The sequence below is a fragment of the Aythya ferina genome, assembly GCF_964211825.1.
Source record: "Aythya ferina genome assembly, chromosome: 10".
In the NCBI taxonomy this organism is placed as follows: Eukaryota; Metazoa; Chordata; class Aves; order Anseriformes; family Anatidae; genus Aythya; species Aythya ferina.
Window position 1 is genome coordinate 9,536,628 of NC_140306.1, and position 22,456 is coordinate 9,559,083.

At 55.5% G+C, this 22,456-nt stretch overlaps 3 protein-coding genes across 10 annotated transcripts in view; 1 reads left to right on the forward strand and 2 right to left on the reverse strand.

Moving 5' to 3' along the window:
• Positions 1-3,104, reverse strand: part of MTMR14 (myotubularin related protein 14) — a 30,066-nt gene extending 26,962 nt beyond the window's left edge. Inside the window, exons 1-2 of one of the 4 annotated variants that reach the window (XM_084531081.1) lie at positions 2,931-3,100; positions 2,695-2,840 (exon numbers count right to left, since the gene is read on the reverse strand). In XM_084531081.1, the coding sequence (XP_084387207.1) occupies positions 2,695-2,840; positions 2,931-3,053 (269 nt within the window). In that variant the 5' untranslated portion in view covers positions 3,054-3,100. Of the gene's footprint in view, positions 1-2,694; positions 2,841-2,930 lie in introns of all 4 variants that reach the window. The other 3 variants (XM_084531080.1, XM_084531082.1, XM_084531083.1) reach the window with 3 other exon arrangements.
• A 597-nt stretch (positions 3,105-3,701) lies between these two features.
• LHFPL4 (LHFPL tetraspan subfamily member 4) lies at positions 3,702-11,352 on the forward strand. Of its 2 annotated transcripts, XR_014696490.1 has the most exons (5): positions 3,702-4,260; positions 7,868-8,104; positions 8,232-8,248; positions 8,439-10,352; positions 10,436-11,352. XR_014696490.1 is itself a non-coding variant. In XM_084531098.1 (4 exons), the coding sequence occupies exons 1-4, from the start codon at positions 3,855-3,857 to the stop codon at positions 8,445-8,447; spliced, it is 669 nt and encodes a 222-aa protein (XP_084387224.1). In that variant the 5' UTR covers positions 3,702-3,854; the 3' UTR covers positions 8,448-11,352. The 2 variants fall into 2 exon arrangements, 1 of the variants encoding a protein (XP_084387224.1); XM_084531098.1 differs by having other exon boundaries at positions 8,439-11,352.
• Positions 10,799-22,456, reverse strand: part of SETD5 (SET domain containing 5) — a 64,103-nt gene continuing 52,445 nt past the window's right edge. For 3 of the 4 annotated variants that reach the window (XM_084531042.1, XM_084531044.1, XM_084531043.1), the window contains 5 exons: positions 21,329-21,796; positions 19,497-19,780; positions 16,359-16,492; positions 13,199-13,272; positions 10,799-12,996 (listed from right to left, as the gene is read on the reverse strand). In XM_084531042.1, coding sequence (XP_084387168.1) covers positions 12,397-12,996; positions 13,199-13,272; positions 16,359-16,492; positions 19,497-19,780; positions 21,329-21,796 — 1,560 coding nt within the window. In that variant the 3' untranslated portion in view covers positions 10,799-12,396. Of the gene's footprint in view, positions 12,997-13,198; positions 13,273-16,358; positions 16,493-17,652; positions 17,754-19,496; positions 19,781-21,328; positions 21,797-22,456 lie in introns of those variants that run through there. The other variant, XR_014696486.1, reaches the window with a different exon arrangement.

A 22,456-nucleotide genomic window follows, 5' to 3' on the forward strand; every position in this document is an offset into this window, starting at 1 on the left:
TTTTCTCAAATTCAAAGAGTAAGAAGCCAAGCTGATTTTTATACAGCACGGACACAGGGGCACTAGGAGCACAGCCGGGGCAGTGCCAGCACCGTACCTGTGCCAGGCAGCAGCACGCGACACCGCGCGCAGGCAACGGGCACAACCCGAGCTGCTCGTCCTCGGCGCTGCCTGCAGCCAGGAGCTCTGCTCAGCAAGATTTCCCTGCTAGCACGCCCTCCTCAGAGAGCACGCCAGTAACACACGCTGCAGGAGCATCATAAGGCTGCCTGGGACCAGGTGAAGAGAGAGGTGGAAGGATGCCATGCGCCTCAGCTCCTAATTCTTGGGATTTTTTGGAAGACACTGCCGGGTATCCTCACCCCTGCGCTAATTCTCCTGCTCCAAACCAGCCCCCCAACCCGGATTTCTCTTTTTAAAAGCAAGGGGAAGGTGTCCTGTAGGAGCACACAGCCAGTTTGGGAGCTGTATCGTCTATACGAGGCCGAGGCAGGGCCGCTGGGCTCTGGCCAGCCACAGCAGCGCTGGAACTGAAGCGTTCCTCATGCTGCTGGATTACGTGCAGGCACCCGTAAGCAGATTTGTTTGGAGTGCAGACGTGTCAGAGAACTGGCAAGTGGAGCCAAAGACACAGCCCATGCCTGAGCTCGAGGGGTTTTCTCTACGTGCAGCCGCAGTGAGCCCAGAAGAACTGGGCACGGCACAGTGTTCCTGTGCCCTGCAGCATCTGCCTGCTCCTGCTTTGGGCCAGGAGAGCTCTCGGGGCACAGGGCAGGTGATCCCGGCTGCCAGGCGCCCTCTGCTACTTTCTGCAGCTCACCGTGAGCCAGCACCGAGCCAAAGGGCACCCAGCTCCTGGGGCTGGTAGCCACAGACACACCAAATTCCTCCCACGCCTCCGCTGCCTTGATCTCAGAGCGCAGGCGGCCAAGCTGGAGGAACACCTCAGCAAGACCATTGTACCCCCTCCACGCTGCCCAGACACCGAGTGAACAGGGTCAGGAAACCAAATTGGGTTTCAAACAGCCAGTTTTTGCTAGTTCCCTACAGAAACAGCTGCACCAGCAAAACCGATGGGGCAGTAGCGCAGGGTTCACATGAGCTGGAACTGCTTCCAAAAAACGTGGCGCTCTCAGAGGTAAGAAGTGTCTCGTGCACTTCAAGGAGCTCTTACCGGCTGAATAACAACATTACAAAGATGAAAGGCAGCCCGAGACACCAGCTGCTAGAGGGATTGGCCCACTCACTGGAAGAGGTTCTTGCGTTCTGCACCACAAGAAGCGCAACGTTCTCCGCATCGCTCGGATTTGTTTGGGATTGCAGAATTATTCCACAGAATACCAAGGCGCAGCCAAAAGCTGGGTTCGTGGAGAAGGTACTGAGCAGCTTTTACTGAGGCTACTGCCCAGAAATCAGAAGGAACGGGGTGGTGGAGGGCAGCCTGCTGCCGGGACTCTCTGGGACAAGAAATCAAGACTTGAAAACGAATTGATATTTGAAGTGGTGACTGTCACTGCTGGCTTGCAGAGTCTCAGAAGAGAACAGGACCCTGAACCCGAGCACACTTGTTTGGGTTACTCTGCCCGTCAGAAAAGTTAAGTGACCGCTGCTCTTGCGAGAACAGGGAAAAAGAGAAGTGTTTGCTTTCTCTTCCCTACAGACCCTGCTGGCTGCGTTTCCAGCTGCTGACTTCACCTTCCCTCCTTTCTGCAGCGAGGGGTTTCATTTCTTCTCATCGGATCTAACCCGGCCTCAAGCAGAAATGCTCTCACCCGACAGCCAGCTGGGGCTGTTTTCCTGACCCCACCACCTCCAGCACCCCCACAGCAGGCACCAGCTGATGGATTCCTTCAGCAGGAACCCGTCACTGCTGCGGTGGGAATGTGGCAACCCCCAAGCTTCAAATGCCCTATTCTTGTCACAGCCAGAGTTAAAACCCCAGAATTGCGTTACGTTTTGTTGTAACAGGGGGGAAAAAAAAAAATAGGGGCTGTTTTTACAGCCACGGGGAGCTGATAGTGCTCAGCCACGAGTGTAAACACCGTGGTTCTGAGCTTCGGGGTCGAAGTCCAGAAATGTGATTGCTTCAACCACGCTGCGCTGCGAGGAGCCTCCCTGCTGGTTCCTGAAGCCGAGTGCCACGGCTTGTGGTGCGGGCACAGCACAGCTGCTGAGGTTGTGTCCGTCTGTCTGTCCTGTCCCTGTGGGGATCCCACTCCCAGACCCTGTCCACGCTAAGGTCTCTCTAACTGTAGCCCTTCTAACGAGACCACGGGTGCTTGAAGAAGCCAGGGTGAGCACCCCACAGCCCTGAGCCCAACCACGAGCTCTTCGTGTGTTTGGGATGGGGAAATCACGGTGCCCCACGGAGCCAGCAGGGTGCTGGGACCTGCACAAGCCAGCGGGGCAGGGCTGGGGCACCCCACTCCCCCTGGCTCCCTGAGCCCAGCCCGTGTTAGGACGAACACCACGGCGAGCAGGGAGCTGGGCAGGGCGCTGCAATTACCGGGGGGCACCTCCAATCATCGGCAGCCCCACAGAACCCAGCGGGACCTCCGGGGGGGGGGGACACAAACCACGAAGCCATCCCCGTGCGGGACACCCCAGCGGGGCTCACAGGAACAGCGGGACGGGGACGGGGACAGGGGAAAGGAACCGGGACAGGGACCGGGGGCGGGGGTTCCGGGGCCTTACGGTTCACGGGCGGCGGCGGCGTCTCTCTCGAGCAGGACGATGTGCCGCGGGTAGTGCGCGCACACCTCGCCGTGCGCGTTGGGGATGACGCTGTAGCGGTAGTCACGGCCGAAGAGCTCCAGGCAGCGCCGCTCGATCCGCTCCACCTGCGGGCAGCTCCCGTCAGGGCCCGCACCGGGGCCCGGTGTAGTCCCCCGGTAACCCCCCCCCGTCCCGGTAACCCCCCCCCCGCTCACCTTGGCGGCAGCCCCGCCGCCGTCCTTAGCCCGGTACTGGGCTCGGGAGAACTCCAGCAGCAGCTCGGCCAGGCCGCGGTCCCCGGAGCCCGCCGGGGGGGGGCAGCCGCGGGCCGCCGCCATCTCAGCGCCGCCGCCGCCGCCGCCCCATGGCGCCGCTTCCGCCCGCCCCGCGCCGCCGCCGCCGCCGACTTCCGCCCGGCGCCGCCCGGCCCCGCCCAGCGGGCGTCGCGCCTCTTCCGCCCGGAGATGACGTCATCGCCGGGCGCCGTTAGCAACGGGCGTCGAGCTCTGAGGGGAGGGAGAGGGGGGGAGGGGGAAAAGCTCCGTGCCCGGTGCCGGCTGCGGGCTTGTCAGGACCCCACCGGGCCTTCCCCGCGGCACCGGGGGCGGCGGCGGGGCGTGAGGCCGAGCGGGGGCTCCCGAACCGTGACGGGGCCTCCCGAACCCGGCCGGGACCTCCCGAACCCTGCCGAGTCTTCCCGAGCCCGGCCGAGTGTTCCCGAACGCAGCCGAAGCATCCCCGACCCCTTCGGGCCCTCCCGACCCCTTCGGGCCCTCCCGGACGCATCCGAATCATCCCCGAACCCTTTCGGCTTTTCCCGATCCTTTCCGAACCCTTCCGAGCGTTGCCGAGGGGCGGGGCCGAGCGGAGCCGAAGCCCGGGCGGGCGGAGCCGAAGTTTGCCGAGGCGGGGCCGAGCTCCGCAGTGTGGCGGCGGCGGGGAGGGGAGGGAGGGGAGGGAGGGGGGGGGGGGGCGCAGAGGCGGCAGCCAAGATGGCGGCGCGGGTGGCGCAGGGGCCGGCGGCCTCGGGGCTCGCCTAGGCCGCGGGGCTCCCCCTGGCCCTTATAAATAACCCCAAACACCCCCCCACACACACACACACCCCCCTCCCCGGTTTCGGGGCTCCCCCCCCCGGCAGGATGCTGCCGTCGCAGGAGGCCTCCAAGCTGTACCATGAGAACTACGTGCGGAACTCGCGGGCCATCGGCGTGCTCTGGGCCATCTTCACCATCTGCTTCGCCATCATCAACGTGGTGGTGTTCATCCAGCCCTACTGGGTGGGCGACAGCGTCAACACCCCCAAACCCGGCTACTTCGGGCTCTTCCACTACTGCGTGGGCTCCGGGCTGGCGGGCCGCGAGCTGGCCTGCCGCGGCTCCTTCACCGACTTCAGCACCATCCCCTCGGGAGCCTTCCAGGCCGCCGCCTTCTTCGTGCTGCTCTCCATGGTGCTGACGCTGGGCTGCATCACCTGCTTCGCCCTCTTCTTCTTCTGCAACACCGCCACCGTCTACAAGATCTGCGCCTGGATGCAGCTGCTGGCAGGTAGCTGGGGTGGGAGGGGGTTTGGGGGGGGTTTGGGGGGGGTTTGGGGGGGGTTTGGGGGGTTTTTGGGGGGGTCTTCAGGTGACCCAGGGGGTTTGGGGGTGCTTCGGGCACTGTAAGGGGTTGGAGGGTCTTTAGGGAATGAGGGGGTTTGGAGGGTGTCCAGGTACTGAGTGGTTGGGGGGTTTGGAGGGTACTGGGTGTTTTATGGGGTTCTTCAGGTGCTGAGTGGTTTTGGGGGTTCTTCGGGTATTGGGTGGTTTTGGAGGTTCTTTAGGCACTGGGTGCTTTTGGGGTTCTCCAGGCACTGGGTGTTTTGGGGGCTCTGTGGGTACTGTGTGCTTTTGGGGGTTCTATGGGTGACTGGGTGGTTACAGGGTTTTGAGGGTACTGGGTGCTTTTGGGGGGTACTTCAGGCACTGAGTGATTTTGGGGGTTCTTCAGGTATTGGGTGGTTTTGGAGGTTCTTCAGGCACTGGGTGCTTTTGGGGTTCTTCAGGCACTGGGTGTTTTGGGGGCTCTGTGGGTACTGCGTGCTTTTGGGGGTTCTGCAGGCACTGGGTGCTTTTGGGGGTTCTACGGGTGACAGGTTGGTTGGGAGGTTTTTAGGGTACTGGGTCTTTTGGGGGTTGTCCAGTCACAGGGTGCTGTGGAGGTTCTCCAGGCACTGAGTGCTTTTGGGGTTCTGTGGGTGACTGTGTGGTTACGGGGTTTTGAGGGTACGGGGTGTTTTTGGGGGGTTCTTCAGGCACTGTGTGCTTTTGGAGGTTCTTTGGGTACTGGGTGTTTTGGGGTTCTTCAGGCACTGTGAGTTTTGGGGGTTCTGTCCATTACTGAGTGGTTGGGGGGTTTTGAGAGTACTGGGTGCTTGTGGGGTGCTTCAGGCACTGCGTGTATTGGGGGTTCTGTGGGTGCTGCCTGCTTCTGGAGGTTCTTCAGGCACAAAGTGAGTTTGGAGGTGCTCCAGGCACTGAGTGTTTCGGGATTCTGCAGGATACTGGGTGCTTTTGAGACTCTTCAGACACTGGGTGTTTTGCGGGTTCTCCTGGCAGTGCATATTTTGGGGGCCTCTCCAGGCATTGAGTGTTTTGGGGTTTCCCCAGCCACTTGGGACCTCTTGAGGCACCAGCAGCACCGGGGCACCCCCGGACACCTGACCCTAAAACCTTCCCCCAGCCGCCAGCCCTGGGGCTCCCCCAGGCACCGGGTTCAGCTGCACACCGGGGCCAGGGACGGCTCCGGACACCGTGGGCTCACCCCGGTCCTGGCTATGGGGTCCTGGGCCAGCAGCAGCATTAGGGCTTCTCGCAGCCCCAGCATGGGGACACGGCCTCGGGGTGTGCTGCAGGACACCCCAGGCAGGGTCTGGCTTTGGGAAGCCCTACAGCAGGGACTGTCCCACGGGGTCAGGGCCAGCCCCCGGGACTGCCTGCCTTGGGGGAACCCCCTCACGGAGAGAGGCCCTGAGGGGAGAGGCTGAGCTCCCCCAGCACCTCCCCTCTCCATTTTTACCCTCCTGGAAACAAAGCTCCTTATTGCCTGGCCAGAGCCAGAGTCCCACAATGATCCCAGTGCCAGGACCCCGCTGTGACCCCCCCAGAAGGGTCCCTGTGTGGGTACGGGGCCATGTGGGGTCCTGGTGCTGGCCTGGCCCCGTGCCCTGCAGCAGGCGTGGTGTGGTGGTGATCCCCGCCTCTCCTCCACAGCCGGGCCTGGAGCTGCCTTGGCTTATCGGGGAAATTCCTTCATCTTTAATTTTCCCCGGCCTGAAGATTTACCGGTTTAAGGCAAGCTCAGAGCCCAAATCCCAATGATTGGCAGCAGCTTAATCAAGGGGCTCGGCGTGCCCGGCTGGTGCCGCTGCGTGGCGGTGGGCACGGCCCCCAGGCGGCACCGGGATCCCTCCGGCAGCCTCCTGCCTGCCCCAGCCCCTGGCTGCGGGGACACCGGGTGCCTCCTGAGGGCCACAAACCCCAAAAGCTGCTGCGTGGTGGCAGCGGGGGTCGGGGAGCTGCTGGGGTCGGGCAGGGGCGCGATGGCAAGCTTTGGGATGAGGTGGGTGGGGGTTCCTGTGGTGTGAGGGGAGCAAAGAGGAAGAGGAAGGAGAGGAAGAGGTGCAGAAGCAGCAGCGAGGGCTGAAGCGTCACAAAAGGCACAAAAAGGAGGTGGAGGGCAGGGAATGGTGGCTCTGCGGGACAGAACGGGGCTGGCAACGTCGGGGAGGAGGCGAGGAGGGCCTGGAGTGCAGCACCTCAGCCAGGAGGAAAAAAAAAAAAAAGTTTAAATCTTCAGTGCCCAATTAGTGGACGGCAATCAGGGAAGGGTTTAATTAGAGCTGCGCAGAGAGCCCCAGCTCCAAAGCCGCTGCCCCCCTAGGAGCAAACTGGATCTAATTAAGAGGAAGGCCTGATTGTCGCAAGCAGAGCCCGAGCCATCTGCCCCGCTCGCAATCCGGCGGCGCAGAACCGCAGAGCTCGCTAAATCCCAATCCCTCCGTTACAAAACCCCAAATGCCTCGGGCACGGGGACCTCTGGGGTGGCTGCCCTCGAGGCGCAGCCGCGTGCCCGGCGCCTGCAGCCCCCTGCAGCTGCGCAGAGCAGTGGAGAAGGGCCCCCGGCACCCCGGCGGGGGGCAGCGAGGCCGTTCCGGAGCTGGTGCTGCCGCTGCGTGTCGGAGGCAGGGTTATTTATAGCCCGCTTCGGGGACTCCCCGAGCACGGCCGCACGTGCCGGGCAGGGGATGAGCGTGGGGGCAGCGCTCACGGAGCCCGAGGCACGGGGCTGAATTCCCTGCAGGTAACTCGTTTTGGCAGGATAACGCAGCCCGCGAGAGGCACGTTCGTTTGACAGGACCCCGACAGGGGAGGAGCGTGGAAGCACGACACAAAACCAAGCGGGGAGCACCAGATCCCCCGGCACAAAGCATCACCAGGCAGACACCCTGCAGGCACTCAGGGCAGGAGGGGACAGATGAGCTGTTCTGAGTGGAAAAGCAGCTTTCCCTGCAGGTCTGCGAGCACCTGCGGGCTGTAGGGGCGGGGTGGGCAGGCAGAGCCCCCTCCCTGTCCCCTCCAGTTTGGGTTTCCTTCAGGAAAGGTCGGGCTGGCGGTGTGGGAAGGCGCTTCCAGGACATGGGGTGGGCTGGGGACACGCAGGAGAGGGAATAGCTCGTGACAGGGGACGCGGCGTGCTGCTGGGAGCGGGCGGGACGTGCGGCCGTGTCCCTGCCTTCCCCATGGAGCGCTCGGTGGCGTGCCCGACGTGCCCAGCACCCTGCCCAGCACCCTGCCGTGCCCCGCGCTCGCTTTCCAAGGGGCCCTTTGTCTCTGGGGCACGTACAAACCTCTGAAACGTGCCCTGACACAGGACAAAAATACTCACCGGATGCCTCAGCTTCTCAGCAACGCTATTAACAGCTGAAGAAACCCGCAGCCAGGCGTTGCTGCTGTCCCCAGCTGTGCTGGGCCAGCTCCGGGGCACACACACAGCCCTGCGGGACCATGGTGGGGGCTCCCTGCGGGCACGGGCACAGCAGGCAGGGGATCAGCGCTCTGGGATGCAGACCCCAGCCCCACCATCTCCCTTCACGCCGCCCTGTGTCCCGCAGCTCTCTGCCTGGTGCTGGGCTGCATGATCTTCCCCGACGGCTGGGACGCGGAGACCATCCGGGACATGTGCGGGGAGAAGACGGGCAAGTACTCCCTGGGCGACTGCTCCGTGCGCTGGGCTTACATCCTGGCCATCATCGGCATCCTCAACGCCCTCATCCTTTCCTTCCTGGCCTTCGTCCTCGGCAACCGGCAGAACGACCTGCTGCACGAGGAGCTCAAGACAGAGAGCAAAGGTGGGCGCCGCGCTGCCGGGGGGGGGCCTGGGAGGGGAACGACACCGCCTGGCGTGGCGGGGAGCAGGAACGAGGCGGCCGAGCCCCCGCCCTGCCCTGCTGACACGCTCTCTTTGTGTTTTGACAGATTTTGTCGGCACCGCGGTAAGTCCTGAGTGTCACCGTCCCGTCCCCTTACCCACACGTGGCGTGTCTGTGTGTGTGACCGTGCCGGGCGGCCCCACAGGGGTTGGGGGCAGCGGGGTGGGGGCAAGCGCGTGCATGGCCCAGGCAGCAGCCGCCCGGTGCCACCCCCCCGGGCTGCGGTGCCCGACGCGCTGTGCTCTCCCCGCAGAGGATATAAGGCCGAGCGCCCGCAGCAGGACCCTCCTCCCGCGGCCGGCAGCCTGGGCGCTCCCTCCCCGTCCCGCCCTTCATCTGCTGCCGGCGGCCACGCAGCGCGCCGGGGACACGCCAGCCGCCCGCCGCGCCCACGGCCACGCCGGCACCGCCATCCCCACGCACCCCGCCAGCCCCGCACCTCCGCCACCCGTGGGCCACCGCCGGGGAAGGATGCCCCAAACCTGCTTCGTCCGAGAATGGCGTCAAACTGCGGTTTCATTTCGAGGAAAAAAAAACTAAACAAACAACATCTCCGAGTTTTTAACAGATTTCTACATCCCCAGGACTCCAGACCTGCTGCCTCCCGCCCCAACGCGTGCCCCGTGACGCCCCGCGCCGGCTGCTCTGGGCCCCAGCACCTTCCCCGCTCCCATTTTGTACAGCTCCGTGATCCTGTCTCCACGGCCGGGGGGACCCGGTGGCCGGGCCGGGGCCTGCCCGTACTTTTACGTGTAAATTAATATTCTCTAAACAGGGTAAAGTGACTCGAGCCCCCTCGCCCCCAGCCCAGGAGTCCAGCCCCAGGACCTCACGCTTTCCAGTGCCGCTGGGGCCCAAGCGTGGCGACCGCAGGGGCCTCACTGCCGCGATGCCCGACTCGTGCCACCGCTGAATGTAAGCCCTGGTAAGTGGGAGCAGCTGAAAAACGCAACCCCCCCGGGGCGGGCACAGGAGGAACCCCCCCAGTCCAGCCCCGGCCGCTGCCAAACGCCTCCCCCCATCCCCATACGGTGCTTTATCTCCACTGGTGACAGCGAGGCTCTCCCTGCCACGGTGTCCCCTGGCCGCACCTCGCCGGCACGCGGCCGTGGGGAGCCGAGGGCTCGGTCGTGCAGCACCCAGCAGCCGGCACCCACGCCCCGGCCGCGGCTCTGCTGGCCAGACCAGCGCGGGGGCTTCCCCACGCGCCCGCCGCAGCCCTCGCAACGCAATAAAGTCCTCAGCACCGGCCGCGGAGCTGGTGGCAGGGGCACGAGGCCGCGTGGGGGGCTCTGGAGGGACAGGCGGTGAGGACAGGTACGGGAGAGGCGCTGCAGAGCCGGGGCGAGGGGTGCAGCCACGTGGTGGGAATGCTGCCGGGACGAGGCGATGAAGGGCTGTGCGGGAACTGCTACCCCGCGCGCCCGGGGCTGGCAGAGCCGGTAAGTCGTGCCCTGAGACCCTGCGGGGTGGCGGCGAGGGACGGAGCCGGAGCCGTGCCGAGACCCCGAGCGGGAGCCCAGGGCCTCCCCCCACCGGGGACGTCGCGGGCGCTGGCGCTCCCCCCGCAAGCAGCCGCTGCCTGCCACCGCCCCGCGGCCCCCAGCGGATCGGGAGCACTGTCGCTGGCTGAATTGGAAAACAAACCAAGAAAAATCAGTGGAGAAAGGAATACAGTAGCTGTAATATATCTGTATTTTAGTACAAAGTTTGATACAGTGTTTCACAAAACCTTATTGAAAAATATAATTCAAACCAGATGAGCTCTGAGCCCTGTGGTGTGGTGGGGAGCGGGACGGGAGCTGCTGTCAGCCCCAGGTGGGGAGCACGGGACCGAGCCTCCCCATACAGGGGGGCAGCGACCATGGCAGGTCCTCTGGGACAGGGCTGTCCCCAGAACAGGTCCCCTGGGACAGGGCTGTCCCCAATGGGAGCGGGAGGTCGGGGTCCTGGGGGTGGGTTGGGGAGTTGGCTGCTACCTGAGGGAGGTGCAGAGGTGGGGCCAGGCTCTTCTCAGGGACACAGCACAGCAGACACGTTCCCGGGAGCTGGCAGGGGGACCTGTGTCACCGCGAGGGCGGTCAGACGTGGGAGGCGCTGGGCACCTCAGGCACCCCAGCTCTATGCCAGACCCAGCTCAGGCTTCCTAAGGAAAAGGCAAGCAGAGGTAAAATTAAAAAACCTGGGCAGCAGCACACCAGGAAACCGCACGTGTTAGTCAAAAGCACCACCACCACATTCCCAAAACAGGTTTTGAAGCAGGCAAAATGTGGGACACATCCCCTACCCCGGCCTCTTCCCCAAAGGAGCCTGAGAGAGAAGAGGAAAAGAGCAGCAGCGCAGACGCTGCCTCACCGCCAGGAGCTCTGGTGATTGCCCTTTTCTCAGGATCTGCTGCTCGCGCTGCAGCACCTGACTTCAGCTGAAACGCTGGCAGAAGGGAGAGTGTAAAGTAGACTTGGAAGCAGGAGGTGCCAGATCCACGCGTCTGCCCCTGCAGTGCTTCAGTTACCCTGCACGGGCAGGGAGGAGACCAACGTGCCCACCCCACCCACCCCACGACCCGGGCAGCGGCATTCGAGGCCCTAAGAAAGCAGATTTCCAAAATCCTGGTTTTCAAGTTAAGTATTTTTATTATCAAAATTATTACATCTCTTGTGAAAGTTCAAATGTTACAGCATGGTGTAAAAACTCCACTAGAGTAAGAAGCTACAGCCCCCACCTTTCCAAGAGCTTTCCAGGGTCCCTCCCTCCTGCCCCCCGCTGCGTCCGGAGGTGCTGGCGCCTCTGCGCAGGGCCCCCCCGGCCCCCTCCTGCCACCCGGCAGGGCAGAGCCCGCCTGCCCCATGCTGCTCATAGCATGAAAGGGGAGGCTGCACACCCAGGGCGAAGCTGAGCGAAGTTTACACCTATTTTATACAGTATACAGACACCCAACCGTGGGGTGACAAGTTCCATCCCAACACGCTCACAGCCAGACAGTGTGAGAAAGTTAACTCTTTGATTCAATATTTTAAAAGTCTCCCCTAGGTTGAACAAACACCTGATTTCAATTGTGAATTAGAGAAACCTGTAACAGTCCTAAAAAAAAAAAAAAAAGGAAGAAGACTGTGCATCTGAAAAAGACAGGGGAGACAGACTCACAGCATTATGTTATCCAAGAGAAAGGAGAAGTTCCACTGCAGCACCAGGGATGACACCTGTCGTATATTAGCTAACCTACTATGGTTATAACTGAATATAAAATTAGATAAATAAAAACACGCCCGATATTACAGTAAACAAGTGAGAAAGAAGCTGGCAATCTTATGGAATTGAACAGACAGCGCACTGTGTTTGGGCTGGCTGTGCCGCCACGCTCAGCGGGAAGGAAATCGGGGTCCCCCCCAGCCCCGCCACAACCCGGACCCCCCCGGACCCGCCGCCACCTTCCTGCAGCCCCTCCGGACAGCCGCTGGCTCCTCAGCCAGCCTCGGGCACACCGCAGCACCGCCGTGCTCACCGGGGCGCATGCTCAGAGCCCTGGCTGCAGCAGCACCCCCGGCACCGCTCCCGCTCCCCCCAGCTCCTCTGCAGCGCCAGGCACACGAGCTCCAACCCCCCCCCCCCCGTGCTCGTTCACATTTGCGGAGACGCCGTGGTCCTGGAAAACGCTCCGGCCGTGGCGGTCGTCACCCAGGCCCAAAGGCAGCGGCGTGCGCTCGTCTGCTTGTGACTGGAATGATCGTAAGGGGTTAAAGCCCTCCCCAGAACGCACCGAGAACCTGACCTACACAGAGAGCTTTGGGATCGGAGTTAAACTTCCCCAATGTTTTCTTTAAACCGCTTTCGTATAAAAAAGACGTCCGTACTGCATGAGTGACTATGGCCATGGGCACGGACAAGAGACAGAGGCTGCACCACAGTCATTGCACTTGAACCATTTTCTTTTTTTTTTTTTTTTCATTTTTTTTTCTCCTCTCTTCTCTTCAATGTACCCACGCATTAGGGAACAGCTTTGCTACAGTCTCTGCCTCAGAGAAATTTGCTTTCTCCTGCAAGGCCAGAGGCCAATACTGCTCACAAATCTCACCCGTGCGTTTCAGACCTCAGCCTCTGACCCCTGGCAGCCCAGCATCAGGTGCAAGCTCCCAACACCGGCCCAGGAGCCACTTCCAGAGGTGACTGGAAGGAGCTATGGGCAGTTTTGTCCTCCTGGAGTCCAGGCAGCCCTAGGAAAGTCCTGTTTGAGTCTTTACTCCAGAACCTTGAAGCTGCTGAAGTCTGTACTGATGGACACTGCTTCCCCCTCGGTGCGGGTAGTGTTGTGCATTGGAAATCACTCCCCCCCGGGAACCCTGGTAGAGAACAGACTGCCCCGAATTGGGCAGGCTGATAGTCCGCAAGTCTGACTGTAGTGACCGAGCACTTTGGGGAACGGAGGTGGAGCCCGACGCTCCTGTGCAGGGCTGGGAGCCAGGCTCGGAGGAAAGAGAGTCCACAGCCGTGGGCTGTGCTGGGCTGGCAGCAGCAGGGCAGCTCTTCTTCAGGAGGCTGCCGCCGGCACTGCCAGAGTGCTGCTGGCTGCTGTAATACACCGAGTTCCCCGCAAACAGGGCAGAGGAGTCTGTGGAGACCGAGTGGGCAGGGCTGGAGTACGAGGAAGAGGAGAGGGAGGTTTCTGAGGAACCGTGAGAGAGGCTGTGTCCTGTCCTCTGTGCTGCTGCTCGGTAGCTGTAGCCGGGAGAAGGAGTAAGGTGTCCTCTGTATGGGGAGGAGCTCTGCTGGAGAAGGGTCTGCGATTCGGCCTGGGGGCTGTCAGACTGCAGGAGCTGGGCAAGGGAGCGGGGGGAAAAAAGAAAAGAGACGTCAAGGAGACCAGCTTCTGCACCTCCTACCTCACCGTGCTCCTGTTGCTTAGCGTGGCAGGCCTGGGAATAATTTCCAGCTAAAACCATTCCCCTCCCCCTGCCCCAATGCTGTTTAAAGCTTCATTTCAGAACGGGCAGGGAACAATTACAGATGACAATTTACCTGGTAGCTGTATCGAGAAGGACTGTAAACTGCTGGTCCTTTGTGGGCTTCTGGAGTGTCTCCTTCTGCTGTGTCTGCAATGTACAGCACAGTCAAGATGTTAAACTTCATCCCCTAGACTGAAGTCATGGCACTTCCCTCTCAAGTGACACCTGCACACCGCAGTTGTCTTGTTCTGCCTCCAGCTACAGCCCAGACAGGAGTGGCTTCTCCAGTCAGCAGCCTTCTGGAAGCTGAAGGACCCCAAGAGAAGGCAACTGGAAAAGCTTCACATGCATACAGCAGCCATGCACCTTAGGAGCTGCTGCCTCCCTTGCACCACGTCTCCCTGGTTTAGCAGAAACCTCACTCGCTTTGGACCAGCCTGTCCAAAGGAAGGGCAGCCCCTGGTGACTGCACACAGACTGCTTGGGAATTCAGACAGCCTGGGGCTTTCCAGAGGGATACGAGAGGCAGAAGACAGATTCTAAGGACTCAGCAATTCTTCACTCAGCTTTGGTCAGAGGAATCCAACCTGGCTACCAGTTACAGCTGGGGAATTACAATCGCCCCTTCCTAGCCGGCTTGTCAGTAGGCTCCTGCTGCAGGCTCTCCTCAAAGGCACATCCAGACACTAGAGCCCTGCGCTGCCAATGCTAACGGCACCCCCACTGCTGTTTTGGGGATTTTGCTTTACAACTCAATTGGGCTGCTACGAAGCGACTTACTGTTAGACCTCAGGAATGCCTGTTTCAGAAAAAGACTAAGCAAAGCTATGACTTGTGAGTGGTAACAGCAGCACAGCACACACTGATGCACCTTAGCTACATGAAAGAGAAAAAAAAGAGCAAGCTTCTTAGTGGAGCAAGCCTTTCCATCACCCCAATCTTGCAGGTGTGTTTTTTTCCCCACCAAATATCTGAACCTGTACTGAGGGAGACAAGAAACACTACAAGTGACCCAGTCACTCTGCCCCAGGTGTTTTTCTGTTACCGCTACTGTCACCACGGGGTCCAGCCTGTGAGCATGCTCTCTTTAGGAGGGAGGGAAACTGGTGGGACTGGGAGACTTCACATCAGATTTACGATGTTGCTGTCTGATGAGATGGAGTTGTTTATCTGCAGGATTTCTCAGCAGCAGTGTTTGAAATGCCGTGGTGAGATAGCACTGGTATTAGTATCAAATGTACATGACAGATGTCTCGGACCTGAAACAGGACACGCTGCCTTGGTCTGCTCTGTACTTCTGCCAGACCAGCCTGGCTCTGTACCAGATGCACTGGCACGAGCAGCGGTGTCAGCAGCGCCTGTGGCTTTGCTGTGGTTGTCCTCTCTGTGCTGCATCACAGTCGCTGGCTTAACTAAACAGGAATCTGGATGGAGTTGTCTTGTCTGCTGCCGAGGCTCAGACATCTTCCTCGGGGCACAGGACCCGCACAGAGACTGGTACATGAACCTTCCAGCATGTCCTGTGCCACCTTCCATTCTCTGAAACTACATCCACTGCACCAAGGAGCTGTTTGCTGTGGGTGGCATTCTGAGTACTGCAGTGCAGAAAGGCAAAGCTTGCAGTTTAGGGCATGTTTTGTTAAGCAGTCATGCACAGAAGAGACTAACTGCTCAATTCAGGAGATCAGAAGCTGAGTATGAGAATCAGGAGAAACCTAAAGACTTCTGGAATAAATTGTTTCTTAAAAGGCCAGGCACATCAACAGTGCTGCAGACATTACTGGCAGTGTCTGTTCACAGAAAAATCTTTGAAAATTTAAAGCCCATCTAAAGATCCTAAATTACAAAGTGTGAATAAACTATAACCTTCCTGAATTTGCTCTATGTAAATCTTAAGAAGACAAAGCCAACATTTCCCGCTCCTGTATCTGAATAACTGCACAAGGAAGGACAAAGCAGAAGTGAGAATTGCTTCTTTTCTTGCCAGTACTGGCCTGTGCCAACCTAAGCTATTTATGACATGACAGCTTTAACCTACAGCAGCTGCGATTCTCCGAAGTGTGGCGTGCACAAAACTCAGTTTCATTCCCATGTGCTCCGTAAGGAAATCACCAGAAATCACCCAGAATTTTTTTTTCTCTCAATATTTTACTATCCATTACAGCACCAAGCAAACGTGTATCTTCACAACTCCTACAGGTGATACCAGGAGTGGCAGGGACTCAGTCACTCGTTTTGTTTCACAAGCAGCAGTCCAGCAACTGGGGGAGGGAAGAATGCTCACAGAATCTCAACAAGCTACTGAAGAAATTGCCAGAGTATGCAAAAGAAGAAAAAATATTTTGCTGTGCTAGGATGAAAGAGGCAATGGTTTCCAGCAGCCAGGGCACTGAGTTTCGACTACCTGGAGTGGAATTGGTTTTATGTAACCAGGAGGAAGAATGTGCAGTGTGCAGGCCTGCTGGAACAGGCTGGATTTTGCCTGCCCTTCTTCCCTTGCAAAGTAAATGAAATAAAAATAACTCCATATCACAGCTAAGAAATGAGGCAATGAAGAAGTGATCTGTCCATCTTAGAGAAGCCACAGCTGATCTGTACACCGCAGGCGAATAAAGGAGTGGTGTAAGCTCAGCTCACGTCACAAGCACTCACTGACCCTGCATGCTACTTGGTGAGGACAATCCATTATTCAGAGAAGGAACATAACAAAAACTGAGTTAATCTCAGCAAACGGGTCTATTTCACCAAACTGACAAATACCGTAACTCAAGGAATCAAGCAACTTCAAACAGAGATGAGGTAAGGCTTGGAAGCTACATCAGTTCTTAGCACTGCCTAAAGCCTACGCCTGCATTTTAGCGAGAGTAACACATTTATCTGGATGTTCAGCCAACTAGCATTATTAAACGACAGCACCTTCATCCCCAGCACACAGGAGCAATCGAGGCAATGCTTGGTTAACCCGTCTGTCTGAGGGCAGAGTTGTCCCTGCCAGAGCCAAAATGCATCAAATCCAAACTCTGGATAAACCCGGAGGTTGTCCAGGTCTAATGGGAAAGGGATACAGGCTCAGGCAATATTACCTGAATACCAATTAAATATGGTTTGCAGAAGGCTTTTATAAGGCATTGATGATGACAGAGATGAAGGTACAGCTAAGTTCATAGGCGAGTTTGTGAAGCTATTTGAGCCCAGCATTTACCACCAAGTTTTCAGAAACATCATCTTCCTACCTGTATCTCTCTCAATGACACTGTCACAGGTGGGTGAGGATTCTGTTCTCTGGGACACCTTCGCACCACTCCGCAGCACCTTCTCAAGTATGCCTCGGCCCTCTCGAAGCCTCTCCACTGACGTTGGGACCATCCTGCAACAAAAACCCAGGAACAGATGAAGACTGCTGTTACACAGCTGAGAGCAACGTGACCAACGCACAAGGGGGCTGTGGCGTCCTTGGTATAATTACAAGATGGGTTTGTCTTTGAAGTCTCAAAGGTTTCTGCTTAAATTCATTGGTATGAAGTTATTGCAAATGCAAACCCCTGCCACAGAACGGAGGGATCAGAGAACACCAGCTCTCTAGACAGATGAGGAATAAAATTCTGCACTACTTTTCCGTCATAAATAACCTCCTGTGGGATTTTAGATTGTCCGTCACTGGCTACCATGAGAGCACTGCCCTGAGAAAAACAAGGTCTTTTAGCAGAAAGATGCTACAAACATTCAGCTCGGTAGATCACCTGATTACAGGACACTTTCTCCTAAAAAGTTGTTTCAAGATTCAACAGCATTTGGAAAATCCTGTTACTGGCTTAAAATCAGATGCAGTTATTTTGCACAGATTACTCGTATTCAAACTAAAGAGAAGCCAAACCAGTACCTTGTAGTAATACGGTGTCAAGATAGTACAGTCATGTAATGCAACGTTCCTGGAGCAGAGCTAGAGTGGCCATTTTGCACATTAATGCTATTTTGTCCCATTTATTTTGTAATGTACAAACTCTCAAGATCAGTGCTAGATCTTGTTCCGTGATTTATTACAAGCATCTACTCTGAGGTTGAGAAACAGAGGAGAAGTGGCTTTACTAAAGCCCGTCTGTAGAAGAAAAGGAGAGCCACTGACACACCCTAGAACCCTACCATGCTCTGGACCATCCAAAGCTCTTTAGAAGTACGTGTTTTAACATGGAAAATAGTAGCACTCTTATTAAGGATTCAGAATGTCTTAACCCAGAAACCAAAAAAAGCGCGCCCTAAAAACGCCCACATTTAAATATTCCAATAAAACGTTAAACACACTGCATACCATGCAAATATGCAGCCTAACACTGTGCTAACCGACTTCTGTATTTGTTTTTCTTTTAAAAGATATTAAAAACTGTGCTTTACATTAGCTTTTTTTTTTTTTTTTTAAATTTTAAATAAACAGCCCAGACACTGAAGTTCACCCCTCACTGAAGCAGAAGGGAGAAGGGGCCACAGTTCACACCTCATGGAGGTGAATGGGGTGAGGGGGTGAATTCACACCTTCGTTGCTGCTATTGTTTTGCTGGAGACAGTTTTCTGCAAGGCTGGGTTTACTGGGCAGCAGCACATCTGTTTACATTGTGATGGCTGTGTCTTGGCAACTGAAAGAGACAGAAACTTATTTTTTTTTAAATGAAAGCTATTGGCAAATATTGTAGAATTCAGCAAAAATCTGGACAACTGAAAATTAAGGCACGTAATTTTAGATCCCACCATTTTCTTCTGTCCCTAGTATTATATTACTGTGAACATCTGAAAATGTATCAGAAACGTAAGCACTCAGAGTTAAAGATGAAATTGGTTCACAACTTTAACTCTGTATCGTGCAGTTTCTCATATATATGTATGTATATTTTTTAAGAGGAAGGGGGCTGAGAGGTTGTTAGCCTTGTCCATTAAAAGACAGAACAGGAATAAAAAAGGCAGCAAAAGCTGCTTAACCCTATCAGCATGGTTTCAACTTTTACACTGTGTCCTGTACCAATACCATCTTTAATCCCACACAGCAACATTCACTGTTGAAACCATGTGATAAACTGAAGCCAGAGCATCTGCTGAGGAGCTAACAGGATATAAAACATCACACAGGAGCAAGTTTACCAGACCCCTCGCCCCCAAGTAGGGTTTTTTTCATTCAGCTAGGTTTTTCTTCCACCTTTTTTGCAGGCAAAAGTGGCACAGGAGGAGAAGGGCAAGCGATAACAAGACTTGGACAAAACGGATTAAAACCCAATCATCAGCTGACTGCCTCAGCTGTGGCCAGGCTCAACATCTGGCAGCTCAGCTGGCAGGCACTGCTGTCAGGAGGTACGAGGCAAATTATTTCCTATAAATTTTCAACTTGAGGAGTGATGATATTTACAGTGGGGGAGGATGGGAAAGGGAAGAAAGAACGTCTTATTACTCTTATAAATTCACCCCAAGAATGTTTTCAGGCACTGTCAACGTGAATTTCACACTCCTCACTGCCCTCGGCATCGCTCAGCATCTCTTCCCTTGCCATTCACCTGCCAGTGCATCAACAGTGACACAGCTGCAGATGTGGAAGGTCAGCATTACGAAGGCTACGCCTTTGTGCCCGTAGCCTCCACGAGCAGAACTCGAATACAAAAGGCAGCAAAGCCACCGCCCCACACAGCTCCAGTCAGCAGAACGTCCTTATCCCCACTGTGTACAGACCACAACTCAGTACTCTGCATTTCAGGGCTGCAGTGCTTCATTTTGGGACCAGACATTACTATCAGGTGCAAGTTTTTGGAGACAAGCATTTCCCCTTATCAAACCTTCATGTGGTTAACTCAGTTAAAGTGATTTTTCCATGCTTTTGGCAAGTCATGAATTTCAGCCTGATAACTGCTTTTCAAAGCTATTTGTGCAAGGGACTGCAAAGCTGGGGTAGTTTCACCATCCCTGCTTCTCATGTGCAAAGTTATGGAGGGCTCTTTCAGCTTTCCTACTCAGAAGTTTAACTTCGTTATCACACTCATCTGAACACTGGAAATTCAGCAAGCGAACACCCTTTAAACTAGACGTGGATTAAATTCTCATTGCAGGAGAGAATTCAAAACCATGTCCTTAAAAGGAAACCACCGGAGGAGACACAACTGTTTAACTTCATCTTTCGGGGAGATTTTTGATATCTAAACTAAGAACTAAAGGGCAGGCTGAGAAGACTGCTAGCATTCCCCATTCCCCACAGCTGTTTAGCAATTACAAAAGAGAATAATGCCAAGACACCCAACGGAATCCATCCAGCTGCAAGTATTGTAATGGAAACGCCCCCCAGAGAGTTCGGTTCGTATCTGCAGAGCAGTTTCAGGCTTGCTCGGAGGGATAACACTCACCACCTACTGCTGATGTTCTCCTGGGATTTGCTGAGTGATGAGGAACTAGCCCCCCTTGAGTCTGGTGGGCTGACGTCCTCTACGTGAGGCAGGGAGGGATGAGAAGGGGAGAAGCCACTTTGTGGAGAGGACGGGGTTCGTACTACAGAGCCCGGCAGGCTGCTGACATCTGTGTCAGTCCCAGAGCTGCTGCTGCCCTGCCGGGTAGGAGTCCCTGTGCACCGCACTGATTCGCCTCCCTCCTTGGCTTCCTGTTTCCTCTTGCGGTATTCCAGCAGAGACACCTGAGAGAAAAACACAGCAGTGAGTCAGGGAAAGCAGGGGACGGGGTTAGGGGGAAGAACATGCCCACGCACCATTTTTAAAATAATTTCTCTGAGTTTGCAGGTAAAATCTTAAAAGGTACATTGGGATTACAAATCTTCAGTCTGCAGGCACTCGGGAAACACAGCTAGGTGGTACAAGTTTGGGCCACTCATCAACTGCCAGGCTTACTCACATTTCCCTCTTTATGACCTCTTCTGCAGGAATATATGGCCAGTGTGCCCCTGAGGTTTCACACTACTACAGTATTTGCTTGCACAGTCAAGCATCAAGCCTCTGTGCACACCTCCTCTCAACATCTTTTGGTTCGCTCTCTCCATGGTTTGTGACATTATACAACGTAGATCAGTATCTGTACATCTCAAAAACCTTCACAAAACAGATCTTCAGAGTCCTGTTCACCTCTGCCAGTTCAGCCACACTAACCCTAAAAACTTGCTAAAGCCTGGCACAGAATTTCAGCCTGCACAGCTCATGCTATGATGGTTCAGCAGCCAGCGCTGCAGACTTCCAGCACTATCACCTCAGCAATCCAGGTCTAGCAGAGGCAGAATCTGTTTTGTGCAAGCCAGTCTCAGCTTTGTCAAAGACAGAGACTAAAATGTCCCAAGTGGTGCTGTCTCATAACAGAGACAGTGGGATCAAAAGTACACAAGTATTTCTAGCTGAACACTTACCTTCAGTCTGCCTTCCCACAGTGCTGTCATGAGGCTCAGCCCCTCATGAAAGATTCACAGAAGACAGCTCTGCTGAAGAATTTATCAGCTAGGATTCAGTATCTGTATTCAGTGCCTTATGAGGCTAAAATGCTGAACAGGCTATTTCCAAAGGTAACTTAACACAGAAAGTTTTTAAGGTAAGTGTAACCAAAAAACTGCCACAAACAAAGCCAGCCAGCCAGCTGGACACATGCACAACTGGTCCAAGTTACCACACTTGCCAGAAAAAATACCTAAGCACAGGTAAGGCACTGACACACATTGACACAAGTGTATGTTTTGTCCCTGGTTTTATGGCAGCAATGCCCGATTGTCATTTCTACTCCGTTCTAGTCCTGTGAGGGTCATCAGCCTACTACTAGCAACAAATACTTACTTACCTTCTGTTAAACAACATTCCTGTGTTTCTCATTTCAGTGCTAAAATTTACCTAGCAACACTCATCTACTTTTCTGAGAATGTTGCGATGTTTCCTTATTAATAAGTCTTTGCAGTAAGCAGCTCACATTGTCTTTTGAAACATCGGGCCTCTGAGAAGAGGTATTTGCATTGTGATTTTCCCCTCCATCCCCAGCTCTCACATCAAAATCCTGCCTAAGTGGTAGCTCTCTTTCTTTTAGCAACTTTACATTGCTTTCATCTTGGCACTGAATGCCTAGATTACTTGCCAAGGCTGCATTTTAGTTACATTCCATTTTCTTCATTCTCCCTGCAAAGTCTTTGCCATGGTGCAGACAGTTCCTGCTCAGGCTTCTGCAGCCTTAGGATTTCCTTTAGGAGAATACTTGCCTTCTTCCTCTGTGGAGGATTCTGGGGAGCAGACCGGACACCTTCGCAAGCCCTCTCACCGCAGGGAGACATGGATCCATGCACCGTCTCTTTAAGCAGTCCTGACTCGTGTCTGCTGAAATATCCTTCAGCAGGAGAGCTGCAGCATCCCGCTTCTGAATTCATTGGCTTCCTGTCTCCCAAAGGAGCAGATCCCCGCAACAAACCATCCATACGTGGCATAGCGTTCAATGGGGAGAAGGCATACATTAAATTAAACTCTGTCCGAAAAGCCTGATCAGAGCTTCGTAGCAGCATCTGTGCTTCCCCACTTTTCCCTGGGAAGTTCATCTCTGAAGTAGAGTTTACGGAGGGTTGTGGAGCCAGATCAGAGGATCCGAAGCTGAGCAGCGATGGCCGTTCTGGGCAGGTGTTTGCACTGGAATCCAGGTACCCACCCTTCGAATCCACGTCAGATCGGACGCAGTGCTGGAAAATCCAGGGAGGATATAGGATGGGGGTGGGAAGTCAGGGAAAGGGTCAGGCAAGGATGGGGAGAGAAATGTCAGAAAACATTCTGTACAATGTCAGCTCACTGTTTTCTAGTTCCTCTCTCATCACCCCTTTGGTCCTTTCCTGCACTGTTCTGTTCTTTATAGAAGGGAACAGCTAGGACTAAGCAGTAATCCAGTTCAGCTGTCCAGTACAAGATGCTCTTTCCCTCTTTAGAGGTCTTACTGCAGCAGAAGAACAAGGCTCAGCACTATCCTCGGGCAGCCAATGAATTAAAAACCAGCATCTTCAAGTGCCCCAAACGTCCCCCAGTTGATGTTAACTAGGTTAGCTAGGTTCCTTATGAGGAGAAAGCAGCAGATTTGAACAGCTGTCCGCTTGCTGTTTTATTAGCCAAGTTCTGGACTGTCCCAAGTCAACCATCACTGACTTTGTGACAACAGTATGATGCCCAGGACCTCCAACCCATTTGTTTTCACTTATTGTCAGCTTCAGCAATCTCTAACAATACTCCATTCATTTAATTTAGACTGCATTTCTACATTCTACATTCTTTGACAAAACCATAATGGCATCATCTTTGCACTGCCGCAGTTTCTGGAACACTAGGCACTGATACAATGGTATACCCATTTT